This window comes from Cryptomeria japonica, chromosome 2 (assembly GCF_030272615.1).
Source record: "Cryptomeria japonica chromosome 2, Sugi_1.0, whole genome shotgun sequence".
In the NCBI taxonomy this organism is placed as follows: domain Eukaryota; kingdom Viridiplantae; phylum Streptophyta; class Pinopsida; order Cupressales; family Cupressaceae; genus Cryptomeria; species Cryptomeria japonica.
In genome coordinates, this window is record NC_081406.1 from 556411414 (window position 1) to 556424533 (window position 13120).

General features: G+C 36.6%; 1 protein-coding gene across 1 annotated transcript in view; it reads right to left on the bottom strand.

Moving 5' to 3' along the window:
- Nucleotides 1-314: 314 nt before the first annotated feature.
- Nucleotides 315-13120, bottom strand: part of LOC131038047 (uncharacterized) — a 53571-nt gene continuing 40765 nt past the window's right edge. Inside the window, exon 8 of the mRNA XM_057970330.2 lies at nucleotides 315-914. Coding sequence (XP_057826313.2) covers nucleotides 786-914 — 129 coding nt within the window. The 3' untranslated portion in view covers nucleotides 315-785. The remainder of the gene's footprint in view (nucleotides 915-13120) is intronic.

Consider the following 13120-nt stretch of genomic DNA (forward strand, 5'->3'; position numbering starts at 1 on the left):
AAACAAAATTTATGTGCAATGCAAAAACATTCAGTTTATTATTTATCAGGTCATTTCAGAGCTACAACGTTGAATCTAACAATGACATTTGCTTGATGCTTTTTAAGATATTGATAAATAATGCATCAAGAACCCCAAAAACATTGAGTGGAAATTTAAGAAGAAACATCATTTATATGCAATGCAAAAATGTTTAAATTTTGTGACAAATCATAATTCAGAGCTACAAACACAAATCTAACAATCCATTCCCTCTAACGGGAATGCTTAGATAATGAAAAAATATAATCATTAAAATGTCATTTTCTTTATTAAGTGCCTCAATTCTGTTGCTAAACAAACTCCGGTATTATTTGGAGCAGCAGCACTGCTCTCTGAGAAGGATACCGTTACACTTATACTCCAGTCACGAGTAGCATATAACCTACAGGAAGCAATCTACCTTGAACAATAATAGGAAGCAATCTACCTTGATCAATATTTCTTCACAACTAAATGCCATACATTCATTATTCTCCTTCAAAGGAACAGGAAACGAATCATGTAAAAGAGCTGATTTATGAATATAAACACTGGAACAATGTAAAACAAAGAGGATAATCATGTGCATGTTCAATTATAAAATACAATTAAATCTTTACTGAAACATTGACCTGTACAGCTGAAAGCTGAACGGCTTAGGGGCAAATTCTTGTGAAGCCATTTGTAAAAATGAGGCATATCCTTTGGATAATCTTACGCCATTTTGAAGGTGTTAAAGTCTTTCCATCTGAGTACATTACATATTAATCTGCTGTATGCTGTTTGCATCCCTTTGGTCCATAATGGTCAGAGCTGCGTCTTACGACCTTTCGACACAGTGCACAGAAATGATTTTGGCAAGACCAGCAAAATATGTGATTGTTATTTCCTTGCTGCCAAACACCAAAAATACCAGATAATAAGAAACACTTTCATTAATGTATTTGTCGCATATTATAACCATGTTCGCTGAAAATAAAGATCATTTTGGCAAGACCAGCAAAATATGTGATTGTTATTTACTTGCTGCCGAACACCAAAAATACCAGGTAAATAGCAACACTTTCATTAATGTAATTGTCATATGTTATAACCGTGTATGCTGAAAATACAAGAAGTCTATTCCAATAAAGAATACCAACTTTTATTTCAACCAATAAATATCTGCCCTTCATTTCTGTTTTCAAAATTTCATGCAAGCAGGAAAAGATTGTTAATATAACGAGTAAATGACCATATATCTCCTGACAGAAGAAAGACCCACAACATTTAAGCAAATCAACATCCTACAATCTTTCCTTTGCTTGCTGGACCAAGTGTCCAATCCGATCTGATCTTGTGTTTATGTTGCTACTTTAGATGAGAAATAAGGGACTAACTGCATCCATCCTAAGCTGTCTCAACATTAGTTGGCTCTGTGAAGACAATTTTGCTTCTCAACCAAGTTCCAATTATGCATCCAGACGAGTCCAACAACTGAATCCTCTCCCATAAGGAAATTTCAAGAAAATATTGGCCAAGAGTCAAGATATAATCAAGAACTAACTGGGTACACTGAAATCATCAGTCTTTAGGATAATCTACTGCTAGAAATTAAGAGGCTAGCCATGTGGTTATACCAGAAATCACCAATTTTGCCATGCAGAAAATAAGTAACTAAGTTACGGTTGGAAATATTGTTGTTATTGATGTCAAAGAAGAGGAGAGCAAATCGCTGCTGTCAAAGAAGGAAATTGTATGCCTTAATATGTAACGACGGGAGTTTAAATGTGTGAAGGCCAAAGGCCACTAATTGCATCATTCCAATGAAATGATTTAGATCATCAAAACTCTTAAAAGATGGCCGACTTTACATTAAGGCAGCAATGAAATTAAATTAAATTAACATTACTGTTTAATGTGGCTGACCCCCTTGAAATAAAATCATTGTTATTGCGGCTGACCGGAATTGTGCCTCTTGAAGTAGATGCCTCCCTTGGAAGGATCATCTCTCTTGGTTAAAGAGGCACAAGGGGGATATAAAAGGAAGATGAGTGGCAGAAAAAGAAAGTAAGCAATAAATGTAATATCATTCCAATTTAAGCAGATTTTTGAAGAAGAGAATATATGTGAAGTTGCAAGGAGAGGCACAAGGGCGATGCAAATTTAAGCAGTATTTGTGAAGAAGTTGCAAGCAGATTTTATGAAGGAGATGCAGATGATCATCATCCATTGAAGAAGCAATATTCAAGAAGGTAAAAATTTTGTCCATTTGGATGCTGGTGCCTCTTAATAGAAGATATTGATGTCTCTGGCTGCCCACAAATATTTGTAAAAGAATTTTATTTTTGTGGCTGAATTTGGACAGTAGATCCAAACATTCATTTGTGGTTTTCTCTCGAAAGGGTTTACACCTAAATCTTATGTTTCCAAATTGTTAGATCTTATATGATTGTTTTATTGTGGTTGTTGAATTTTAAAAGTTATAGATTGTCTTATAAATCATTTGCGGTTTTCTCTCAAAAGGGTTATGAGGAAAATCAAATGACTACCAAAGAGGATCCAAATTCTAATGCTACAGAATCACCGAAGAAAATAAATGAAGAAAAGCATAAAGACTCTGCATATGCACTCACGAGCTCCATCAATAATGAAAGCAACAACAAGACAAAAAAAAAAAAAAAAAAAAGGTGTCTCGCAGAAAACAAGCATTCCTCACAAAGACAAAAAGAACAAATTCAGAAGATCTTTTCCTTCAAGGCAGTCTCACATGACCGGGACCCACAATTCTTTGGTTATTGTTTTTCCTGTAATCAATTTGGTTTTAAAGCAACGAATTGTAGGGCACATCTTGGGTTACTACAGTTCAATTGCTATAACTGCAACAACTATGGTCATACAACACACTTTATGTATAAGTAATTTGGCAGATCCAAACAATCATTTGTGGTTTTCTCTCGAAAGGGTTTCCACGTAAATCTTATGTTTCCTAATTGTTAAATCTTATGTAATTGTTTTATTGTGGTTGCTGAATTTAATAAGTTATAGATTGTCTTATAAATCATTTGCAGTTTTCTCTTGAAAGGGTTATGAGGAAAATCAAATGACTACCAAAGAGGATCCAGATTCTAATGCTACAGAATCACCGAAGAAAATAAATGAAGAAAAGCCTAAAGACTCTGCATATGCACTCAAGAGCTCCATCAATAATGAAAGCAACAAGAAGAAAGAAAAAGATGTCTCGCACCTCACAAAGACAAAAAGAACAAATTCAGAAGATCTTTTCCTTCAAGGCAGTCTCACATGACCGGGACCCACAATTCTTTGGTTATTGTTTTTCCTGTAATCAATTTGGTTTTAAAAACAGCGAATTGTAGGGCACATCTTCGGTTCTTAAATAGAAACTACACTTCATTTGCTATAACTGCAACAACTATGGTCATACAACACACTTCATGTATAAGTGATTTTGTGGATCCAAACAATTATTCGTGGTTTTCTCTCGAAAGGGTTTCCATTAAAACTTATGTTTCCTAATTGTTAGATCTTATGTGATTGTTTTATTGTGGTTGTTGAATTTTAATAAGTTATAGATTGTCTTATAAATCATTTGTGGTTTTCTCTCAAAAGGGTTATGAGGAAAATCAAATGACTACCAAAGAGGATCCAAATTCTAATGCCACAGAATCACCGAAGAAAATAAATGAAGAAAAGCCTAAAGACTCTGCATATGCACTCAAGAGCTCCATCAATAATGAAAGCAACAAGAAGAAAGAAAAAGATGTCTCGCAGAAAACAAGCATTCCTCACAAAGACAAAAAGAACAAATTCAGAAGATCTTTTCCTTCAAGGCAGTCTCACATGACCAGGACCCTCAATTCTTTGGTTATTGTTTTTCCTGTAATCAATTTGGTTTTAAAGCAACGAATTGTAAGGCACATCTTGGGTTCTTAAATAGAAACTACAGTTCATTTGCTATAACTGCAACAACTATGGTCATACAACACACTTTTTGTATAAGTGATTTTGTAGAACCTCCTAAACAAAACAAGGTCAATACCCTTGGCAAGCAAAAGGAAGAACCTACAAAAGTTTGGATGGGGAAGCAAGAGCAAGAAAAACAAAAGGAGAAATCCATGCTTACCCAAACAACTTTTCATGCCCAAAATGAAGAAAATAATGGTACATGGACAGTGGATGCTCAAACCACATGACAAGGTACAAGAGCAAGTTTCTCACTTTGAAGAAAGTAAATGGAGGCACGATAAAATTTGGAGATAATGCTATAGCAAGGATTGCTAGAAAAGGTACTCTTAGTCTAGATAATGGAAAGAAAAAAACAAGAAAACGTCTTGTATGTTGAAAGTTGGAAGAATAATCTTCTCTGTGTTAGCAAATGTGTGATCAAGGATACACTCTCGCATTTCATGCTCAAGGTTGTGAGATAAGGAAGGCAAGTATAGGACATATAGTTGCAGATGAAAATAGAACAGCAAACAACCTATACATCCTCGATGAGATCAAGGGATAAAAATGCTATATGGGACAAACAAATGAAAGCTGGTTATAGAATAGAGGAATGGGCCATGTGTGTTGATTGTAATTAGGTAGTAGTGGCGGATTCCAATTGCCTTAGGCAACATTGGAATCCACCCAAAGGGCTGGCCCCCCTTTCAACGTGTAGGGCTGGGCCCTCTCTCACGGCACTCCCTAAATCCTCACGTCACACTTAAGGAAACGTGCTCCCATAAATGGGGCCGACCCTATACTTATAAGGCAATTCGCTCAAGGAGATATTAATAATTAAAAGTTATTAAAAATGTAAAAGCCGACTTAACTAGATCTTTCACCTCATATAAATAAAGGTCAACTTCACTTCATTTATCACTTAACACATCTACTTTCTCATGCATGCGAATCTGACCTGAAGGATAGCGAACTTGAAGCTGATCTGAAGGACAGCGAACTTAGTCTTTCATCTGCTGGGCATAAAGCGATCCATTTCTGCTGCGAAGGGAGCTACCTTTGTCAAGCAAACTACCATTTGAAGCACCCGCTGTTCTGAATCATTAGCTGGAGACATACGAACATTTCAAGATCAAAACCTTGGTTGCTGATTGATACAACAAAAGGCAGATCTGAAACTGATTAAGGGGCAGATCCGAAATCACTTGAAGATGCCAGTAACCCTAAGGGCAAACTGAGATAAGTATTGTAATCAGACTACTACTCATAATCCATAATCAGATCTGACGATCTTTTCTGGCTGGGTTTTTCCTCCTCGGAGGTTTTCCCAGGGTACTTGTGTGTTGTGTGTTTATTTTGCTATTTCTCTACTTTTGTTTAATTCTGGAAACTCCTAAAAACACCAACAGCAATTAATAGTAATCTGGAAATTAAAGATAAATTCTATTTTTTGAGTATTGTATTAATCTAAAGGACTAAAATCAACAATGTGAACTTTGATAATCTAGTGAAAATCAGCACCAAACAAGCCATGGGAGATATGCCAAATATTGCTAAACCGTCAAACACTCCTTGCAAAAAATGTCAGCATGGGAAACAAACAAGAGCAAGCTTCAAGTCCGAGGAGTGCTCAACAACAAAGCCATTAGAACTTGTCCATACAAACCTTCGTGGGCCTACAAGAACACAAGTTTGCAAGGTAAAAGTTACTTTATATTGATTATTGATGATTACTCTAGAATGCATGAGTTAATTTCCTACATGAAAAATCTGAAGCATTTGAGAAGTTTAAAGCTTTTAAAAGCCTTGTTTAGAAATGAAAGTGGTTTGAAAATCAAGTTCTTGCGATCAAATTGAGGAGTTGAGTTTACCTCAAATGAATTTGAAGACTATTGTGAGCATCGTGGAATAAAAAGACATTTTTCAGCTACAAGGACTCCATAGCAAAATAGAGTTGTAGAAAAGAAGAATCGAATGGTGCAAGATATGGCTAGAACAATGTTGAATGAACCTAAGCTATCATACATATTTTGGAGATAAGTCATTAATGCAATAATCTATATTCTGAACAAAGGGCAAATCAGAGTCAACAACAACAAAACACCTTATGAATTATGGAAGGGTAGACAAGCAACAGTAAAATACTTCAAATTTTTTGGGAGTAAGTGCTATATAAGAAGAGATAATGAGGATTTAGGCATATTTGACTCCAAATCTGATGAAGGTATCTTCCTTGGTTATTCCTCAAGAAGCAAGGCTTATAGATGTTACAATAATATATTGCACAAGATTGTAGAGAGTGCCAATGTAAAAGTGGATGAATCAAGACTTCAAAAAGAGAAAGCACAAGAAAATGATCACCTAGAGGAATCAAGCTACAAGGAAGAAGAATAAGAAGATGAAAAAGAAGAAATAGAATGAAAATATACAAAGGCACTATTTAAATTTGTCCTAAAAAATCATTCAGAAAATCTAATTCTTGATGATAAAGATACTAGAGTACAAACTAGAAGAAGATTAGAAAGTGCATCAAAACATGCAAACTTCTCCTTGCTATCTAAAATAGAGCCTAAGAACTTTTCTGAAGGAATATCTGTATGGAAGAAGAGTTAAATCAAATTGAAAAGAATGAGACATGAGAACTCGTTCCAAGACCAAGAGATAAGAATGTGATTGGAACCAAGTGGGCTTTTAGTAATAAACTGAATGAAGATGGTCAAGTGAAGAGAAATAAAGCAAGCTTAGTTTATAAGGGTTGAGCTCAAGTTGAAGGTATTGATTTTGAAGAAACCTTTGCCCCTGTTGCAAGACTAGAAGCCATTAGAATGTTTTTGGCAATCGCTTGTTTCAAGAATTTTAAAAGTCTATCAAATGGATTTTAACTCAGCCTTTCTCAATGGCAAATTAGAGGACGAGATATACATTAAACAGCTAGAAGAGTTCCTATCATCAGATTATGTGTGCAGATTGGAAAAAGCAGTGTATGAGCTAAAGGAAGCCCCCGGGGCACTCCTGATTTGACAAATATCAACAACAAGAAGACTACAAAAGAGGAATTGCTGACAATAATCTCTACATCAAAACTGAAGATGAAAATCAGTTGATTGTTGTGGTTTATGTAGATGACATCATTTTTGAAGACATTACCAACAAAATGTGCCAAGACTTTGCAATGGAAATGCAAAAGGAGTTTGAAATGTCTATACTTGGTGAGTTATCATTCTTTCTTGGTTTACATATTTCTCAATCTGACAAAGACATATTAATCTCACAAACCAAATACACCAAAGAGATATTAAACAAATTTATAATTGAAGATTGTGCACCACTTCACACACCCATGGTCACAAGTAGTAAATTAAGGAAGGATGATGAATACCTTGAACCAAATCAAATGTTGTACAGGTCAATGATTGGCAACCTACTATATGTGATAGCATCAAGGCTAGATATTATGCAAGCAGTAGGGATGGTTGTTCATTTTCAAGTAGCACCAAAAGAAACTCATATGCAAGCAGTCAAAAGAATATTTATATATCTAAAGTGCACTTTGGACTTTGGTTGTATGGTATCTAAGAGGTGAATATTTCACTCTAGCAGCACATATAGATGCAGATTGGGCAAGTAGTGTTGATGATAGGAAAAGTACAAGCAAAGGAGCATTCTTTCTTGGCAACAGTCTAGTCTCTTGGTTAAGCAAGAACCAACCTTCATTTTTTATCCACAGTAGAGGCTGAAGACATTGCAGCGACATCATGTTGCATACAAGTTCTTTGGATGAAGCAAACATTGAGGTACATTAAGGTAGAAGATAATCATCCAATCTCAATACTTTGTGACAACACTAGTGCAAGAAATATCTCAAAGGATCATGTTATGCACTCTAGAACAAAGCATATTCCTATCAAGTATCATTTCTTAAGAGAACAAGTAGCAAAACAAAATGTCAAGTTGGAGTACATTGCCACAAAAGAACAAATCACAAATATTTTCACAAAGCCCCTTTCAAAAGAGACTTTCAAGTATCTCAGGTAGACAGTGGGAGTAATATCCTTCTCATCTAGTCACCAAATTCTTAAGGAGAACGACGAATTCAAGGGGAGCTGATCCTTGCATTATCTTTCAGCTTCGTGGAGAAGACGACTCAGATTTAGATCACCTGATAAATACTCTTTTTGAGGGTAATGAGTATCCCTTCACCATTGATGTAAAGAACGAGAATCAGAAAAATGGGGAGATTTACAAAAAGGGGGAGAATTATGTTCTTGCTGCATTCGCAGATTATTTCTTTGCAAGGTTTCCATCAATGACAACGTGGAGCGGGAACGGCTAGGGCTGCAGGGGAAGATGCAAGCGGCAAAGATGAGGGAGATCTCAATGGTGAGGGAGATGGTGTGGGCTGCCTCGCCTTATTCCTTCCTTTTTTCGGCCTTGTTTCACGGCTAGCTTGTTGGAGCGGGCGAAAGAGTGGCTCGAGGGCTCTGTCTAAGGTTTCGGAGGGCATCGGCATTGAGGTCAATTTTGGTGATGGAGAGGATTGCGGTGGTGTTGTGAGGTGGTTCCTTGGCTCTGTCAGGCTCCCCTTACCCTACTCCTTATGGTTTGCAGTATGTGTTGGGTTTTCCAGAGTGGGTTGTTGTTCCTCTATTTCACTTTCTAGAGAAGGCTCTTGTGTGGGGTGCTCATCATGTTGATTTCTCATGAAAGCCCATTTCCCCAAAGCTTTTCTTTCTCTGGATGGAGGTCTTCGTCTTCGTCTTTAGTTTGGTTTAAGGACTCCTTTCCTCGGGTGTGTGTGCTTTTGATGGGAGATTTCATTGGTGCTTTCTGCCCCCATTCAGTTTATGACTGCGAAAAATGCTCTTATGGGGCTTGGCTCCTATTTGATTGCAGGATGGAGGTCTTGGACCTCATAAGGGTTTTTTGTTTGCCTGATCTTTGGCCCTTGCTCTTTTCTAGATCCATTTTTTTGTTATGGGGTTTTGTTGTTGTTCATATTTCTGAGGGGCTATGTGGAAGTTGTTTATGCCTTGACTGGGAGAGCTTCATGTTTGTGTCTTTGTGGGCTTCTTTGGATGTCTCACCTTCTTCTTGGCCCTTGTGGCTGAAATATGGTGGTTTCTTTGTTTCTCTTCTCTCCTTGCACTCCTATGTTTATATTGATATTTTGGGAGAGGTTTTTTGTTATGGATTCCTATGGAATCTCTTTGGTATGTGGTGCTCCTAATGATGGGGTTTGGTTTTCTATGTTTATATCTTTTGACTCCTGGGTCTCTTTGTGATGAGGGTTATATTGTCTCTCTCCTTCTTGGTTCCATGGCTTTGCTCATTGTGCTTCATTTTCTACATCTTGGGGTTACTCTAGTTTTTCCTATAGAGGCGATCCTATCTTCTATGGAGGGGGAGATGGATGTGGCTGGAGGTGACCTTTCTCCTATGGAGGTGGAGTTGGATGCTACTGGACGTGCTTCGAAGTGTTGTTGGGGGGCTGATGAAGCCCTGTTTTTTGGCTGCAAGGGAGCTGATAGTGGCCTTTATGTTGTCTTCTTTCCTTTATCTCCTATGGAGGTGGAGATATTGAAAGGCAAGCTGCTCACAGTGAGGATCACTCACAAGGATAAGATTATGGGAGCTTGGATAAAACCCATGGTTATGGTTGAGGGAGCCTTAGTCCCTATGTTCATGTTTGTCTAAACCAAAGATGTAAAAATCTTAATCGGCAATAAATCTTTTGGGCAAATTTTTTTTTTAAATCGGGAATCGGGAAAAAATCAGGAAAAAATCAGCAATAAATTGGCAAAATTATCGAACATTTGAAAATATATAATTTTTTAAAATATTTTTCAGAAACACACATACACCAAATTTATAGAGCACAATAACATATTACTGGTATCCGTCATATATAAATCATAGTTTGAGTCAAATACATACTATATAGTAATATACCAAAAAACAAGAAGAGATTGCAAGACACAAGTGAGAAAAAGAAGAGGAGAAACAACGACAGAAGGAAGAAAAGAGACTAAAAAAGAAGGCAAGTTCCTTTATATGCATTTATTATCTCTAAACTTCAAAGTTCAATTGCTTTATCGAAGTATATATACTATGTTGTCTAACTTTATTGACTTCTTTTTGCTTAGGAAGAGAAGATGCAAAACTTAGTGACCATTGTTCAAAAGATAGGGCATCATCAGAAAATTTGGATACTGAGATCGGCTTGTTAAAATTTGAATATTGTTCAAAAGATAGGGCATCATTGGAAAATTTGGTTACAATGTAATATCAAGCCAAACATGGAAGAGTCGAGGAGGAGGGGAGTCGGGTGTCATCCATCGGGGAGGAGAGAAGTTGGGAATGTCGACTGTCACAGAGCCGCAGTAACGTATTAGGGAAATCACTAAAAAAGAAAACCCTTTTTTTTCATTTCGCGCAACCCTTTTTACATTTTAGGGTTCGTGACCTTTTTTTTTAATGCCGAGTTTCTACATTTTAATCGTGATTTAATCGCGATTTTTGACGACTGCAAATCAAGATTTTTTCCGAATAAATCGGGCGCGATTTAAATGGAGATTAAATTGTCTAGGCAAATGAATCGCGAAAAATCGCGATTTTTTCGATTTTTTGACGATTTTTACATCCTTGGTCTAAACTCTTTAGGGGCGGCTTTGGCCTTCTTCTTTTGCCACTAGTCCTTTAATGCTTAATCTGTATTGTTAGGTTGTGGTTGGGCTACTGAATGTCTATGTTGTATCTTGCTACACCGTTCTATTGTGGATTCCGGATCCGTGAAAAATACGAGGGTTTCAGGTCCCTTCAAAACTTGTTGTAAGGGGTTTCAGGTCCCCTCAAAACCTATTTTTTCCTCAATCAAAAACTACCTCTACACTCATTTCTATTAGAAAATTTGATCTCCTACTCAATGCATCTACGACCTTGTTTGATTTTCCACAACTATACTTCAACACAAAAGTATAACTTCACATAAATTCTATCCATCTTGTGTGTCCTTGGTTCAACTAACTTGTCTGATCATATATTGCAAAACTCATGATCAATGTACAATATAAACTCTTTAGCAACAAGTAAAGCCTTTATTCTTAAATGCTTGAATTATGACATAACATGCTTGATTATAGACTGTACATCTATAATGTCTTCTTCCAAATTTGCCCTAAAATCACATTTGCAACAAGTTAGAGTTACACCTTTACTAAGAAAGAGATTTCCTTAAACAATGTGATCTTGGATTTGAATCCTACAACCATTATATATATGTATATATATTATTCAAACACATTACGGTTTTGGAGGAAGAGACATGATAGGTCTGCCCGAAGCAATCTCCACATTAAGCCCAAGAGTGGACACTCACCCTCTTGGCCTTGGTGGGCAGGCAACATGGACATCCACCTAGGTGGCCTACTTAGTGGGGTGCTTGTACCCTCTTTCCCCATCTATGTCTCATCCCCCTAAGGACAATAGCCATCAATTTAGCATTGGAGAGAAGATCATAGTGGAGGTTTCTTGATTATCCTATCTAAGCCCAAGAGAGGATCTTTGCCCTCTTGGCCCTATGGGCAGGCAACATGGACATCCCTAGGGTGGCCTATTTAGATGGCAACCTTCTAATTCCCCTCTTTTCTACACCTCCTTCCTTCCATACATGATGGAGATTTCAGACAGAATTATTGCAGACAAATATATTCGATAGCCAATCATATATATGTATATATAGATAGAGATAAACACTGACAATAATGCAAAGGTAGATATATACCACAAGGACAAATATTAAGATTATTAAATGCTTGTATAACAGTTTGGGAATGATTATAAATCTGCTGCTATTCACACCAGGGCTGCAGGCTATCTTCTTGTTCGACTATGGCAATCAACTCTATTTGCTGATGTTTGCTGCTAGTAATGTATGCATTCAATGATGTTCACCTGCTTGCCTGATTAAATACTCGTTTCTGTTTTTGTTTCTCTTCTATGTCAATTACTTATTTAATGTACATTTATTCAGATCTCTATATACATCTCCCTTCCTTCCTTCTTTTCCTCCTTCATGGTCCCCGTGCTGCATATATATACCTTCAAACTAATGCGAAGTTATGTCTCTCTTAGTAGTCACCATCCTTGCAAAGGTCGTGACTCTTCGTAATTAATTCACATTAATAACCTGTATTCATGCTGCATAAGGATTGCTGTCGATAATAGTTTAATTAATATTCAACTATCCTTAAGTGAATCGCTACCTAATATGGGTGGTAATCTAAATGATTAATCGCTGCTAACCACATTGGATCGCTAATACCTCCTTAAATTGATTGCTGCTCTAGATGCTTTTAATCGTTACCCATCCTTTAATCACTGTTTCGAATAACTTGAATGTTGTGTCTTCCTTACACCAATCATCACCCCTTCTAATAGAATCGCGGCTTATAATATACTGCTGTGTTCCCTGAGGTAATCATCACTGTGCATGAATTGTTGTCTTGTTACTGACTGATCATGTTGGTTCTAAGTAGAAAATTGTGAAGTCTTGATATTTTAAACAATTTTCTGAGCACAGTAATATGTTTATTTCTGCATTCATTTATTATTAATAGCATCTTCTTCTTGCATCATTCAATTTCTCACTAAAATAAGCTATTGGTCTTCCTTCTTGATTCAACACCACTCCTACTGCATTTCCACTGTAAAGACCCACCCTGATTTTTACCCAATTTTTTTGCATTTCTATCCACTAAGCATTATGAGAAACAGTTTCATGTCTGAGATTAAGGAGAGAATTTCCCGATTCGCAATGTATTTGAGAGTTGAAATTTGAAGCTTTCATAAACTTATGGTCACACATAACATCATAATCAAATTTAACATGTTCTAAACAAAAAAGAAATCCACATACAGCTTTAACAAAATAATATAAATTTTCTGGAAGTATTGACAAGCTGCTGTAACAGCAGATGAAAAGTTCATAGAAATAGATTTCTGACCTCTTTATAATGTTCAAACTTGCAGATTTGCCAATGGAAAAGGCTTCAAAGACACTCCATTCAATCAGCCAACTGGAAACTCTGTTTTTCGTAGGCCTCACTCCTGTCTTTAAACAGGTCCAAAAATCCTGCTCAGGTATGCAATGAATTTC